The sequence below is a fragment of the Musca vetustissima genome, unplaced genomic scaffold (genome assembly GCF_032173495.1).
Source record: "Musca vetustissima isolate MV318-11 ecotype Yass unplaced genomic scaffold, APGP_CSIRO_Mvet_v1 utg74732, whole genome shotgun sequence".
In the NCBI taxonomy this organism is placed as follows: domain Eukaryota; kingdom Metazoa; phylum Arthropoda; class Insecta; order Diptera; family Muscidae; genus Musca; species Musca vetustissima.
In genome coordinates, this window is record NW_026885117.1 from 21,702 (window position 1) to 39,211 (window position 17,510).

General features: G+C 33.9%; 1 protein-coding gene across 1 annotated transcript; it reads right to left on the reverse strand.

Moving 5' to 3' along the window:
• Positions 1-1,013: 1,013 nt before the first annotated feature.
• Positions 1,014-17,049, reverse strand: LOC133332221 (seminal metalloprotease 1-like). The gene is made up of 3 exons (XM_061540603.1): positions 17,008-17,049; positions 1,829-2,054; positions 1,014-1,771 (listed from the first exon to the last, which is right to left on the reverse strand). The coding sequence occupies exons 1-3, from the start codon at positions 17,047-17,049 to the stop codon at positions 1,014-1,016; spliced, it is 1,026 nt and encodes a 341-aa protein (XP_061396587.1).
• Between the last annotated feature and the right edge of the window lie 461 nt (positions 17,050-17,510).

Here is a 17,510-nt window from a genome sequence, read left to right on the forward strand (position 1 = left end):
TTATAAAGTGGACCAAGGTTCCCATCTTCGAAATTGATCTAGGCCCAGTAAAGACAATATGTTGTGCAAAGTCAAATCCGATATTCCATTCGCCTCATATTGAATTCATAAATATTGAAAAGTTGACCATTTGTGGGCAGGTACCAGAAAGAGTGGACCAATGGGTCCCACCTTCCGACTTGAACAAGGCTTGATAAAGATAATAGGTTGTGCAAATTTTGGATCAAATCGGACATTCCATTCGCCTGATTTTGGACTAAATACTGAAAATGTTGACCATTCGTGGGAGGGGTACCAGAAAGGGAGGGTCAATGGGTCAAACCATCGGATTGATCAAGGCTTGGTAAAGGCAATAGGTTTTGGAAAGTTTAGATCAAATCGGACATTCCATTCGCCTGATATTGGATCTATAAATATTGAAAATTTTGACCGTTTGAAGAAGGAGTGAACCGCGAGGTCCTACCTTCGGTCAAAATTTGCGGTAAAAATTTGGGTTAAACCCCCATTTTGTGGGGACGGTATCAGAAGGAGTGAACCGATGTTCCCCATCTTCGAACTTGAACTAAGTTTGTTAGAAATATTACGATGTGCAACGTTTGAATGAAATTTGTTATTCTCTTCGAGAGTTATCGTGCACACCAACCGGTCAGACATTTGTAAAGCGACTACAAATTCTATGAAAGGGATTTGGTTCAATGAAACGGGGTCTAAAGCCAATATTTCGATAAGGTACTTTTTTGTCGTTTCAAGGTCATATACCTCATTAGCCATAAGGCTGAGGGTATAAAAATGTTTGCCAAAATTAAATTTTGCCTAAATTATTTGGGGTTATTATTTCACAGCAAAATATTTTTTTGCAGAATGGTTCAATCCAGCATTCCCCAATAACACAAAATAAAATGCATAAATTAGCACAAAAAAGTTATTGCGTTTATATTTCTGTTTTTTTTTTTCTTTTCGTTCATTTTTTATTCATTTTGTTGATAAAGATTCTCTGCCTTATCTGCTTTCACTTATTTATCAATCTCATTTGTATTTTGTTCTTCTTCTACAAACTCTTCATCCATTTCATCTTCATAATCAACTTCTTCATCTCCTTCGCCGTCTTCTTCTTCTTCAGTTTCACCATCAATTTTGTTTTCATAATCCGCATCTTCTTCCTCTTCTAGATCTTCATACTCTACACTTTCTCCATTCTCCTCACCTCCAACCATTTCCTGAGAACCCATCTCCTGCCCCTTAATCGGACAATTATACATGGCATTTAATTTGCCAATATCTTTGGGACTTAAATTTTGACGTTGGCCAATTTTGGCATTACTGTCATGCGGTGTTATTGTTGGTAAATTATTCAATGTAAAACTCAGCGGGCCATAGTGCATAATACTGTCATAGTCGTAGCCATAACCATAGTCCGAGACGGTTTTATTATTCAATTTGTGGAAGAAGATTTCTTTACCCGGTACAATGTTATCCCAATTTATTGTGACATAGTCATCGCGCATCCATGACATGTGTTCATGATAGAAGCCCAAGGTGTGTAGCAATTCGTGGGAAATAATAATGGGATTAAAACATTTTTTCCTCTCCTTGGCGAATTGGAGTATTTGAACGCCACCACGATAGCCCAACATAGAACTGCAAGCACCTGTTTCCGAGGGTATAATATTAACATAATCCGTGGTATTTTCATTGGCCTCATAGAACTGAATGCATGAGACATCCCGTATGCAATTCATGGCCGTTAATATGGCATCCTTTTGGATTTGTTCTATAAGAAAAAATACAAATAAATATCAAACAAAAATAATCCAAATCCATAGCTTACCAAAGCTTTCATCTATCCGATAATATACAGTGGCATTGGGCCATTTTAATGCTGGAGCTATAGCACCATTTCTAAGAGTATCAAAAATCATATCTTCCAATAAGAAATCGTCATTGTCTTTGGTAATAGGAGCTCCAAAACTCTCCCGAATAACTAAAACCAGCGTAACCCAAATAAGTAGAGAAACTTTTTCTTTTTCCATATCCACTCCACCGTATTGTGTGCGCTAAGTTGAGAGTCAAATTTGAAACTAATTTTAAAATTCAGTTGTCTACAAATATTTATATCAAAACAAACTATAAACTAGAATTTATAATTAAACAAATTAATTATTGGCAAACTTTAAATTTTTGGTTCAGCGAACCAGACGCACTACAATAACAACAACATTATGTTTGAGGTATTATTATTGTTGTTGCTGTTGGGGTATTGATTTAATTCGATACGCTGTGAAGTTTATTGTACACATATGTTTAAACTTTTTCGGGTGAGGGTTAAATACACAAAGTCTAGGTTGGTTAAATAAAACATATGATCTATGGGAACTAAAGATACTGATAAAGCAGATACTTAAAATAGTGCCTACACAAATCTGCAGAGAAAGATTTTGAAAAAAAAGTATCTTGTAAATTGTCAATATGGATACAAATGTGGTATAGACATTGCTTTTTCAGATTTAAGACATACTTGAAACTCCGCACATTGCACATTTCAACATATTGTTGATTGCACATAAACGTACTTCAAAATTATTGCAGAACTTTCGCTTAGATTCGGTATCCTCAAAAAAGTTTTCCTTTCGTCGGTGTCTTCAGTTTTGTGAAGAGGAATTTCTACAATCTTTAATGAAGATCTTTCCTAAAATAGCAAAATCCCAAAATGTGGACCTATTTTAACGGCGCATGGTAGGGTGGAACATGTGTATAAAATCCCCAAAATACTGCAATTTAGTGTCCCAAGATATATGACTTACTTCACGTTGGTTCATTGCAAAAAAATGTGTATGCCTACGTCCCTGGATAATACACCTAAAGCGGGACCAATACTGATTACATCGTATAGAAATTACCGAACATTTCGCATTATCACATGAGTTATTATATGAGGAGCTATGCCTAAATAAAGACCGATAAAGCTCAATTTCGAAGCTAACATGTTTGCATTACAATACCTTCCTTCACGCTCAATATTACAAATAACGAAAATCGGTAGGTATCATTATATCCCATTTTCGAACCTTCGAAGCAAAATCGTCTTAAAAACCATACATTCGCATTCCGAATATCCTTCTACTAAGGTGGAATACAACTAAAACTCAAAATGCGGAACACAAGAGTTAAGTATTTTAATATAAAAAGAGGGCGAATATTAACAATTTATGGGAGGGAGATTTGTTACCAAATACGACTACAAAAAACTTAATTACTGCGAATTCAGTACGTGATACGTAAAAAACGTGTCCAGCTTCCCCAAATTACCGAATATTCAAGAGATATGCTGTGCAAAATTTTAGAGATCTATCTTAAATATTACAATCCCTATCGTGATTTCAACAGACGGACTTGGCTAAATTTAAATAGAATTTCATTCAGATTTATGGGGTTCCGGCGATTTCGAGGTGTTTCAAACAAAATGACAAATTTATATGAAAATGAGTAAATCGAACGTACATAACTCACGAAACAGTGAAAATTGCAGTATTTTATCATACCAAGGATAATTGTTGACATTTAATAAATCGTCAGGGCAGCCGATGATATGCGGCTCCAATTGTTTTCGAATACCCCCATCTAAAGGGTTTTTTCTGTGTTATAAGGATTTTGATATTTGCAATTGTCTTTTAATTTGGTATTTTGGATTCTTATTAGGTATGTTGTGTTTATGTTTTTTGTCATCGGTCTATTTCTTTCCAGTTAGCCTCCACATAGCGGTAACTCCGGATTTTCAGTATTTTGATGATTTGGTAAACATTTTTAAAATGAAATGTCTGTATTTTTGATTCTTGGTATTTTTCCGGTCATAACTGTGGCATGTAGACTACAAAACAGACAAAAATAATGTTGTTGGTCAATTTCATCCCCTAAAGGCAGAACCCATACTGCATGCAAATTTCGTGACGATTGATCCATAACTTTGGGCAGTATCGAGCTTACAAATTGTAATGAACAGACGGTGATCGAGGCATAAGGGCGGTTTTATCTTGGGTCAAAAACTAGCGCACTGCGACGGGTCTTCTGGACATCATACATGTAAAATTTCCTTTACTCGTTGAAAACTCTACACAAAGCTATAATATCCTGACAACATAGTTGTCTAGGGTATAACTAGACAGTTCTGTATTTTAGGGAATTTAGGCAAATACCGACAAATTTTGTTTGGGATAATACCAACAATTGTGAACAATTCCATAAAAAAATAAAAATGCTACAAAAGTGATATATGTATGTAAGACAACTTTTTCAAATTGTCAACACTAACTAAGACAATCAGAAATCATATTGAATACTTTCTGTCATTTGGTGGGCTGTGAAGGAAATACATAAATTCCATCTTATTGTGGATAATATAAAAATAAAATGTATTAATAATCATGTATTTAATGATCAATGCCCATTTATACTTCATAAAGTGGACGTAAAAATAGATCAACCTATAGAAAGCTGAATATTTGATATTCCAAGAACAATAAATATGTAAACATTCTGTGCCAGCAGCAACTTACGACTGACACTTTGACAAAATATTTGTCAAGCTAGAAATCGATTTAACACAGAAACATATAAAACTTATGATATGAAATTTGTTCTGTTAAAACCTTCAAAAGTTCGAATGAGTTGTGTCAATACTGTCATTTGTTTGCAATGCGTAAACACAGTAGCGACATTGAAGATATTCAATTAATAGTTACAAATTTTATTTACCTTCATAACAGATGTTCCAGAGTTCCCAAAATAATTCATAAATGACCTCCAGCTAAAATAGAATTTCATTGAATTTTCTTCACAGATTATTACTTTAATGTAATCCAATGATACACCTAAAAGGTATATATATTTTTTTTCTTTCAATATTTAAAGCAGCTCTGCTACTTAAATAACTTCCTCCTTATTTCAAAGAAGAAGAAGAAGTTTATTTAGGGCAAAGTCTTAACAGAAGTCATAGAAAAGAGCAAAGAAATGTATTTTATTTGATGTTTTATGCATTCCTCATCCATCATAGTCAGTGGCAATAACAACAACAACACCATAATAATGAATGACAAAAGCCAAGTAAATTCAAGTTACATTTCTCGCATTGACAAGTATCTACTTATCGTAGACCCCTCCCAAATTCGTTGTAATTTATATCAGTTTTATTTTTTTGTCTTTCCTTATTTCTTTTTATTATAGAAACACAAAATACGTAAACTCAGATACATACTACGTACATGGATAACAACAAAAACAGCAATAAGAAATGTATAAAAATAACAATCAGACACACTCACAAACAAATATATACTATCCAATAGAACAGGCAACCAACAGAGTTTTTGTAAAACAAAATTAAGTTAAGTCTGATTAACATGAACTGTTGACTTCAGTTATGTCGAGCTATTAAAATGTGACGTAAAATTGTCACTCAGTATTTCTTTGTTAACTGACTACCAACGAAAAAAAAACGGATGGAATTTAACCACATTTTAGTGTTGTTTAGGTGATGAGTTTTTTTTATCTTGTGTAACGGGAAGTTGAGTTAATATAAATATATATATATAAGTACGCTATGTCAAATTTCGTGCATATATAAAGATATTTTGGGACCTTGGCGCACCATTTACCTTAAATCGGACGAAAATATAAATGGGAGCTATATCTAAATCTGAACCGATTTTCACGAAACATAGCACACATCATTCCAGACCTAATTCAATACGCTGTGCCAAATTTCGTGCATATTGAAAGATATATAGGGAAGTTGGTGCACCATTTACCTTAAATCGGACGAAATTATATATGGGAGCTATATCTAAATCTTAACCGATTTTGTCAAAACTTGGCACACGTCGTTTTGGACTCAATTGAGTATGTTGTGCCAAATTTCGTGCAAATCGAAAGATATATAGGAACTTTGGTGCACCATTTACAGTAAATCGGATGAAAATATAAATGGGAGCCATATCTAAATCTGAACCGATTTTTCCCAATTTCAATATAGTTCATCCTTTGGCCAAATAAATGAGCTGTGCCAAATTTCATCCAATTCAAATCACAAATGCGACCTGTACTTTGTTTACAATTTCACATAGACAGACAAAGGGACGGACATGCATAAATCATCTCAGAAAGTGATTCTTTGCATATTCTTAAAAGGAACCATGTGTCTATCTCGTTTATTTTTGCCTGTTACAAAAATATGAACAAAGACATAATACCTTGTACCACAGTGCGGTGAAGGGTATAAAAATAAATAAAAAAATAATAACAATGGATTTCTTTTTCCCCAACCGAATATGCAGTTATCGACATTGGTCGGAATTCCTTCGTCAGATACAGAATAGCACTACTGAAGAGAGGTTTTTTTTCGCAATGACCCAATATTATCAATAGATCAACATAGGGTCGGAAAGAAAACTAAATCTTAATAATTTCAGTGCCACAACCTAAATAAATAAAAGCGTATTTACTAGATTATAACCGATTGAAATAGTTTGTACATATTTTTTCAGTTATTTCATATTCAATGTTGTTATCCTCATTCACTCAGCACGTTATGTAATATAATGACAGAGAATATAAATATAACTACTATCTGTCTATCTGACAATTCCCTAATTTAATTTGGCTAACTTCGCCAGCTCTAATAATTGACCCAGCCAGGCAGCTAGCTAGCGAGTGAGCGAGCAATAATTTATTTATTATTTGTTCATAAATGTTGATAATAATTTTATGTTAGTCGACGATAAAAAATGTGGAGTTAATCGCCTTGATTTGTATGTGTGTGTGTGGTTGTGATTTCCACACACATGCCAGCACATACATGCGAAATTACGGACATACGGTCGAGTAACTGCGTCAGCCACTACTGGTGGTTGTATCCCATGCAAGCATGTATGGCTGTGTGTACCCACACAACAAAACACTCACTCTCGGCACCCCCAAATATTAAATTTTAGTATGTAGATGGGGGTTGTTGGGGTTTCAGTTGTTGGCATTCATAATAGGAATTTCATTGTGATTGTGTGTGTGTTTGTGTGCGTGTGCTCACTCTGTTGTCATTCACTGGAAATGTCCATGAAATATATGTTTTGACACTTAAACTGTCATTCAGTTTGGAGGTGGCTTTTCTCTTCTTTCTCTAGCCGTTTTTGCTTGATTTCGCTCTGTACGTGTTCGCTTGTTTTTTCGGTTTTTTTATTTTTCATTTGTTGTTGTTCTTTTCAAGTTGACTTCTGCGCATTTTGATTGTGTTTTTTATTTCTGGCTGGTTGCCTTTACGTTTTATTGGTATTTATTTTTTTGTGTTTCTCTTTTACTGTTTGCTTTCATCTTGTGCGAAAGGCAAGCGGTGAAGATGAGCTAGGTTAAATTTAGAATCCTTCGAAATACACACAACGAAAACACCAATAAGACCGATGAAAAATGAAGAAAAAAAACACATTTAAAAAATAGCGATAACCTAATTTTTGTTTTGAATGACTTTTGAGCCAGTTTGGGAAGGATGCCAGGGAGATGGAGTGTAAGAGAGAAGCATTCTAAGGACAAAAGGATGTGCTTAGATAGATACATGCTACACAAAAATTGGAGTACAAACATTTTTACTCGGTGGAGTGTAGCAAACATTGGGAATACATATCTGTGTATACAGATGATTGGATATGTTTTATTTGCTGTCAGACACTTGGTTTATGACACTGTGTAGCTGGGGAATTTATTTGCCTGTAATTGAATTGATTTCGTTTTCATCGGAATTCCAAAAATATACGACATTTGTTTTCCGTCGGGTTTGGGAGAAGTTTTATTAGCCGATTTTTTGTATTTTATCTTATCGTCAATGAACATGTCATTTATAGTATGGAACAGTAGAACAAAATGAGAATTATTTATCTGATGATTTCTGAAAACATTTACTTCGTATGGGACTTGAAGGGTAACATAAATACTTTCCTTAAAAATTGTGTATTCTTGTACCTAAACCTAAAGGTACGGATACACAATACCATGTTGTTATTGAACGAACGGTCAAAGCTTTTATATTAGGATGGGGAAAGGAAATCCCTTATTTTTATATGAACTATAGGAATTTATTTAACATACTTCGGAATATCCGATTTAGGCCAAATATGTATGATTTGTTGTCATTTTAAATATAACTTCATAATGCCTCTCATAGAAGTCCTGCTCTCTATATGCAAAAAACTCTAGTGGTCGATTTTCACAATCCTCCCTCGCTCGATAACAATTTTTTTATTATTAAAGATATTTTACAATGCAAGAAAAGGATGATAATCGCTTGGTGCCCAGTCCGGACTGTATGGCATATACATTAAAACTTCCCAACCAAGCTCCCAAAGTTTCTGGCGAATCACTGTAGATGTGTGTGACCTAGCCAACATTTGAGGTGCTCACCGCTCTTTGGTCACGACCGTTTTTGCACAAGGTTACCGTATGTGATCCATTTCTCATCTCCAGTCACCATCAGTTTAAAAAACTGATGGTGACTCATCCTGTTTAGCCAAGTCTTCGCCAATGGGAATTCGATCCATCCTATTTTATTCTGTTAATTGGTGTGGCACCCAAACATCGAGCTTCTTTTTGAATACAGCTTTGTGTAAATGGTTTAAAACAGTTTTAAGGTAGATTTTTTGCTCCTTGGCAATGTTACGAATGCTAATATACTGGTCAACTTCGATTATCGATTTTATCGAAGAAATGATCGAAAAAATAATGCATTTATTCCCCAAATTATATATTTACCTTAAAAATAAACAGCTACGGTTTTCTACATTTTTGAGCTGGATTTTCAGTTAATAAACCTGATTTTTATATCGGGTTTATTCAATTCACAAAGGAATCGAGGTAGTAGAAGGATATATTTAACAAAAATATTATTTTTTTTTTTTTTGCTTTATCAATTGGCCTAAGCTCGAGATAGTAAGAACGGGTCACATTTGTTTTTACGATAACCCAAAAACTTTTTTAAGTGATTATTTATACTCTTTCGAGTCGAGCTTGATGATCTAAGTTTTGCAATGAAAAGGAAGGCCAGGAGAAGAACCTACGTACCCAACATTATGCGACGCGTTTCGCCGTTGGTTAAGCGGCTCATCAGGCATAGTGGGCTATGTGGCTTTACAAAGGTCGTACGTTGTTAACTTGTATTTATTCCACCTTAAAACTTCAATCGGTTCTAAATTTAAACACATGCTCATTTTCCGGCCTTAATTCAGTTCAGATTTAGTTAGAACTCCAATACATATTATAGTCCGATTTCATGTAAATGATCCTACATGAAGTATGCTTCAAATGAATTAAAATTAAAATATAGCTTCATTGTACAATCTCGTCAGAATTACAGAAAATTTTACATATATTTTTTTTATATTTTTCGTAAATCGATATATATTGAACCCATATATAAGTTATAATATGTTGCAAAAAGATTCCTAGTACACCTTTTGTATGTAACCAAAGTGCTGTAGAGGGGAGAAATATGCACATATGTATATGAAAATATTCCAATCGTTTTTAACTGTGATGGACTTTATTAAAATTTTAGTATTCGCACGATTTTACCCCTCGGATTTAAGTAAATAATAAAACGTTTTAAGGAGAAATAATAATATTTACTAAATGTAACTTCCAACAGTGCAGACTGTAAAAAGTACGAACGTTTGTATTTTTTCAATTCACGCATTTTTAAACATATCATAAAAATCCTCTCTAAATCGCTTTAATATTTGCCAATGCTGAAAATAGGTGACAGAAAAATATTCCGAGAAAAATACACATTCATCCCCAAAGTTGTTCTTTTCTTGGCAATGTCCCATCTAGGAAAATGTATTGGAACCGAGTTGTTTATTATTTGGTTGCCAAAAAAACACAAGCACACTCACGCAAACGAAGCATGTTCAATTTTTGTTGTTGGTGTTATGTTCCATGAATGTATCCTAGTGTGTAGGTATGTAGGAGTGTGTGGCTAAGTGTTTACGGTTCATGTAGATTTAGAGCTCTGGCCATAAGCTTTATTGGTATGGCGATAGTTGTTGTTTTATTTTCTCCCCAAACAGTAGTCGTTTTTCGTTCATTCATTCATTGATTAAGGTAGGGGATAGTGGAAAAACAACGTCAACAGTGCCCTGACAATGGTGTAGTGTTCCATTTCCCGTTAGTGATGGTGTTTGGGAGCATTTTCAATCTATGTGTGAATTGTGTGTGTGTTAATATTATTTCACATACATAAGTGGGCATGTATTCTATATTGAGGACATTTGGTGAACTTTAAACATGTCACACATAAAAGAACAGCAACTAAAACACAAAAAAAAAAACAATATCAATTTCAGCAGCAGACAAATTTTCAGTTCCAGTCATCGTCCGGAGACTACATGTCTACGTTGAATGTGACAATGTGTTTTTTTTTGGTATTGTACACATGAATACCTTCGCAAACAATGGCAAGATTTCCTAATAATGTATATGTGGTCGACATTGTGTCCTAAACAAACTACAGGGTTTCCTAATGCGAAGAAACTATAATTGTGAATAGGGTAACAGTGATTTCAAAAATATCATTAGGCAGTGATTTAAATATTGTATATTTAATTACATAACATTTCAACTAATTTAGGAATAAATAATAATACATAATATGCAAAACAGGAAATTTACAATTATTAAATGATCTGAGACCATTTGTTGTTTAATAGCATTGCAACTTATGAACTCGAATATAAGGGACCTACCTCACTTGAGTCTTTAATAACGAAATGGTCATAAAATTATCCTAGTGGTCTAGACATTTAAGGGATTAATATGGAACAAGATGCATGAAAGTGTTATCGTTCCGCCGGTTTCAAACTTTTTTGTAATTATCTTAATCTTTTGCCATGTCCGGCTGTCGGTTAAAATCACGATAGAGATGGGAATATTTCCAAAATTTTTCACACACATTGTTACTACTCCTAAAATGTTTGGTATACCCCCATATAGTCGGTATTCTGGGGATTTTCACATAATTTGCATTCAATTTAACAAACATTTTAAATTTAGAGATCTCATAGTGTAGCAAATGTTTCTATCAAAATTATTATTGGATAAAAAACATTCCCTCAAATTGATCATGTTTAATCCAAATTTTCCGAAAAACAATCTTTAAAATTTAAATTTTTAAGTCAATTTTTATCTTCTGAGTCGATCTTAATGAATGAAGTTTTGCAATCAAAAATTAAATTTTAATTTTCCAAAAAAAAATGTTTTCTAATTATTTTTAATTTTTATAAATACCGTTTATATATCAGTGCTTGCCTTTCTTAATAAATTGGGAAATTAAAAACAATAAAAGCATATGTTTATGCAAAAAAAAAAAATAGAAAATAATTCAAGGTACACTTTGAACCTTCTTCTGCTACTACGGAACCGTATTTGATAATTTTGGATTCAAGAAAAAAACGGTTTTTTGTATCCTTTAGAAACAAGTAAAAATAGCTTTATCCGTTCAAAAGTGGCCAGGAAAATAAGATTCAGAACCACTATACGATGAAAACCCCATTTAGGCTGTTTTTTCGAATTTCTCCGAAGACGTCAGGGTGACAAATTATGACCTACCACCACACCACATCTTTGAACGAAGGTCGGCTAGGATTAAATTCATTAAATCATTTTTCCAATGGAAATGTCATATGACGCCAGGCAACACTTAGTGGTATATAGGCCAGAAATTAAAAAAAAATAATTAAAATTGTATTTTTACACGTTTCTATACCCTAATCCCTGTGGCTAATGATGGCATATATACGACCCCGAAATATTGATTAAGGGGACCCCCCCATTCTCGTGGTCAAATTTTTTTTTCGAATCTACACTAATTCAAGGATGTCCCTACAAAATTTCAAGTAAAAATCTCAGGAACTCTTGAAAATATAGCCGATTTATTGTGTCAGCATCAAGTGACGGCTAAAGGGCTTCTCAAACTTTAAACGCGTTTTTCTCTTTTGCGAATGGCGGGCACGATAACTCAAAAACTAATAACCCAATCGAATCCAAATTTTTACACGTTTCTCTGTGAGTGTAAAGCTATCGTATGAACTAGGATAAAGCCAATCGGTGAAGATCTCCCTTATTTTTTAACTTGATTTTTGGTCAAAAATCGGCGATTTTCCAAAATTATTTTTTCAAAGGTCCGCCATTTTGTTAATTTTAGAGCGAAGTCAATAATCCTAGTTCATACGAGAGCCAGACATGTACTCTTTCTAAAACCGTTGGAATTTTCGGATTCCGATGTTCCAGTGAGGAGTTATCATTTTTCTTTTCTTTATTTACAAAAAACAACAACAAAACAATAACAAAAATTTTTTGTAAATTATTTTTCTTCTCTTTTAAATCTTCAAATATATATGTGCAAAGTTACAAACCTTAACAAGCATTGGTATTGATTTACCAGCCCATTGAAAATCTTGAAAAATTAAAATCGAGAATGGGTGGGGTTCCCTTAAACAATTTGTAGCCGATTTACAAATGTACGTCTGTCTGTCTGGCCGGCTGGAATTTCATCCAAACTTTGCACATCGTACAATTTCTTTCAAACTTAGTTGAAGATGGGGAATATCTGTCCACTCCTTCTGGTACCTCCCCCACAAAATTATAAAAAATTTGCTGCAAATTGGTTTTGCAATGTTATGTGAACCGACTATTCCAATTTTAACCAAACTTTTCAGAACCTATCATCTTTACCCAGCATATATCCAGTCCACAAATGGTCAAAATTTACAATTTTTATAATGGAATGTCCGATTTGACCTATCATCTTTACGAAGCCTAGATGGGATCCATTGGTCCACTCCACAAATGGTCAAGATTTTTCAATATTTATAAATCCAATATTAGGCGAATAGAATGCCCGATTTGAACCAAACTTTGCACAACCTATTATCTCTATCAATTCTAGATCAAGTCAGAATATTGCACTAATTGGTCCGCTTCCTCTTGTAACTCCGGAATTGGTATCTAAGAAGGATTGTGAAAATCGATAATAGAGTTTTTTGCAAATAGAGAGCAGGACTTCTATGAGAGAGACATTATGAAGTTACCTTTAAAATGGAAACAAATCATACAACATATTTGGCCCAAACCGGGCAATCCGAAGCATTTTAAAAAAGTCATATAAAAATAATAGATTTCTTTTTCCGCAACCTAATATCTATCGACAACACCGACTGACACTTTTGTACTTGTTTAATCTATAGGTCGCTTTGTAGAAAAATTATGCATCATAGTTCTCGAAAAACACTTTGCATTCGTATAGACCAAAAACCATTGAAAAACGTTTTCCAAATCAAAAATATGGAATTGTCTTTGATGAATACAATCGCATTCAGGTATATTACAATAAAACTTAAACGTAAAAATGTAGACTTTAAACAAATACACCATTTGAAAAAAATTTGCATAAGTGTGAATTTTTCATATCCAGTAGAAGACAATTAGCCCCACGAATAATATCTCTTAGAGTCCCCATATCTATTTAATTAGGCCCATTGTATAAATAAATAATAAAATATCTACTTCGAATTTTCCATGAGTTCGACTTAAAAATTGTGAAATAATTTTCCAGGAATTTTTTGTTCTTCTTGTTATCTCAATCGGGCTACCTTGCATCATTGCATATCGATAATGAGGTAAAATAACAACAAAAAACAATAAGAAGAGAAAAACCAAACTATGTCAACCCTGAGGTCTTTATTTTGCCTCTATTATTGTGGTTATTCTACACATAATTGCAATACACAATACAAAAAAAAACGACCACTTATTACCAAGAGAGGGAAATGATGATGACGATGATGAACTCTGATAGCATTTGTCAAGTTGCCATAGAAAAAATCCCGAAACAGAAGAAAAACTAGAATGAATAATGTGACACGAATGAGAACAGCAAACTAATAACAAACTGCAATAACAACAACAATTTGCAGAATAAGGATAAAAAGAATTCATAACAAATTAATAAATACACAGTAGATATATAATCATTGATGCACTAGTTTGCGGTGTATGTGTGTGTGCTGCTGTTATTCTACAGTATCGGATCATGCAAAAATTATATTTTACGATGATGCCACAACCAACCTCCATGCATTGTTAATGCATGAAAACTTTCTACTCATAACTACTCCGGGCAACTCTAAAGTTCACTGCAGTCAAGGTTATTCGGTTCGATTATGATGGCAAGGAAAATTCAAATGGCTCGAAGAGAAGAAAAATAACAAAGGCAATATCCAGAACATACCACACAACTCTGCCAACTGACTCAACAAAACCGTGGCAAGTTTTCCTCCATCGATATTGATCTAATTTCAATGAAATCATTTGGTCTTCCTTTGCCAGGGCTGTTCCATGCCAATGCAAACGACAGTAGAGCAGTAACAAACACACACACACATTGCCACATGAGCCATGAGTCTGTGACAAAGTGGCGTCGTGCGAATGACACTTCTTCTTACTGCGGTCGACCAACTACAAGCATGCATACATACATACCTATGTATATGTATGTGGATAAGTGTCCATCTATAGATGTTTAGTGCAGTTCAATGGTTTCAATCTGGAACATTTTATTGCTTTTGTAGTTGTTGTAGTCTTTTTTGAGCAGGATATGTGGTCATAATCTATGAATAGAACAAAAAATAACAAGAAATTGTGTTTGTGTGTTAATCTAGATATTATGTTAAAGTTTCTTAATGTTTAAAGATTTCACAATGGAATTTTTTCAAACATCCGTTTGCTTTAAGTTTTCGAATTTTTATAACCACTACTGATAACTTTATCCAGAAAAAAACCTTGTCCAAGACAATGTTAAGTAATTTCTGGAAAATTTAATCTTGATTAGACTGACGTAGTTTTGACTATATATGTTGTATGTAGAGTATAGGAATATTAAAACTTAAAGAATTCGAGTTCCAAGTTGCTATAAACATATTGACAAAATGTAACAATTTATTTTCATTTGAACCAAAACTGAAAATATGCAGCTACAAAATGGAATCCAAAACCATTTAAGAGTCTCTTAATACATACAGCGCTACAATGTATATTGCTTACCTATGAATGGAACTGTTAGTATCTATCATCAAAAATGGTTTGATCTAGGCTTGGTAAAGATAATAGGTTATACAATTTTTAGCCCAATTTTGACGATTTTGTGAAGGAGGTACAAGAAGGAGTTGACCGATATTCCCTATCTTCAAACATGAATTATGTTTGGTAGAAATATTAGGTTGGGGAAAAAGAAATCCATTATTTTTATATGAACTATGTCGATAAATCGGAGATATGATCGAAGTTGACCGGCATGTTAGCATGCCCAGTAGCTTAAAATTGACCATAAAACGGTTTTAAAGCATTTACACAAACCTGGATTCAAAAAGAAGCTCGATGCTTGGGAGCCACGCCAATTAACAGAACAAATATGAGAGATCGAATTTCCATCTACAAAGCCTTGGCCAAACGGAACGAGATAGACCCATTTCTTAAAGAGCAGTGAAGTACCTCAAACGGTGGCCAAACCAAGACTAACGGCCATGAAGGTTCTGCTATGGATTTGGTGGGACTAGAAAGAGATTATTTATTATGAGTTGCTTCCATATGACCTGATCTCTACTGTCAACAACTGGACCGTTTGAAGACAGCAATTGGCCAGAATTGGCCAACAGGACAATGCTAGGCCACACACATATTTATAGTGTCTCGCCAGATACTTCGGGAGCTTTGTTGGCACCAAGCAATTATCATATTTTTCTTGCATTGCAAATTTTTTTAATGATAAAAAATTTGTATCTAGGGAGGATTGTGAAAATCGAAATAGAGAGCAGGACTTCTATGAGAGAAGCATTACAAAGTTACCTTTAAAATGACAACAAATCATACAACAAAACGGCGCATATTTGAACAAATCGAACATTCCGAAACATGCCAAATAAAGTCCTACAATTCATATAAAAATAATGGATTTCTTTTTTCCCCAACCTAAAGTTAGGATGTGCAAAGTTTAAATGATGTCGGTTACTTCCTCCGAGAGTTATCATGCGCACCAGCCAAACAGACAGACAGGCGGACGAACATTTGTAAATCGACTCGAAATTGTCTGAAAAGGATTTTGATGATCAAATTGTAAATACCCACATTAGTCATAAGGCTGATGGTATAAAAATGGAATTTTCATTTGAATACTAAAATTACAACACCATTCAGTATGACAGTTAAATGCGTGTAGGATACAAAGTCTACTGTATATCTCTATATCACAAATATGAGAACGGACCAAAAAATATCAAAGCAATTTTATTTTACTCAAACCAACTGTCAGTCAAAGCAATTTTTCCACTCCGATAGAGAAACCTTCAAACAATGAAGATGAGCTTCTTCGTGAACCATACACTGCTCAATTCCATGTTTTGGGTAGTCAAACGACCATTGGTTTTATAGAATTAGGATTGTCAGGGTGTGGCTCGTCTCTTTTTATATAATTTCTCAGTAGAATTCAGACAAATAAATTGTAGTGTACCACTCAGAACGTGTGAAAAATTGCTTCGATGTGCTTCTTTTAGGAACTACTTTTCTATTTTTGTTTTGCACCCGATAATTACCTCGACCATAACCGGAACATCATGTAAAACTTCATAGCATTTAGGCCATCTAGTGTGGCAATGGTAAAACTAAACAATATCGTAACACAAAGCCACATGTAAATATTTTAGTTTAAATCCCCTATCCGAGCATCAATTTAAAGCTCAGCCACTCCTCTTGGATATACTGTCAACTTCTTCTCCGTTCTAAGCCTTTTAGAAATATTTTTTCCCCATTTTTCACTCAAAATGCTTACACATTATCATGAAAATATATATCTTTCTCTGTGTAACTTCTAGAGCGACCAGAAAAACTGGCAAAAAAGTTTTTGGCCCACTTAAAACCCCTAAATATTACCCGATTGCTGCCAGAAACAATACGTGTCTTCATTGGCCTCATGTTCTTCGGGTTTAGGACCAGTGCTTCATCCCCATTCTATAAAATTGTAAATTTTCAAATGGAAACGTCAGATGCTGCCAGCCAGCTTCTTCTTGTCTTGACCAGAACTACATATTTTACCGTTTAAAATAAATATCTGAATTCATATCGAATAATATTGTCCCACATTCCATAGGTTTTATAAAAAATGGTAAATGGGTTACAAGTTCATGAAAAAAAAAACAAAGAATAGAATAATCCTCTTGGAATCACTTAGCGGCATAGGTTGTAAATAGTCCCTCATTAAAATGTAATTTAACCTTGAACTAAACCCACGTCATATTTGAATAAAATGTATTTTTAAATATTTAATCTTCATATTTATGCAAATTTATGCCATATTTTAGACAAAAGACAATTACATTTTATAGCCTTCATTTGTTTTGCTACCGTGTGTGTGCGTAATTGTATAGAGGGGTGTA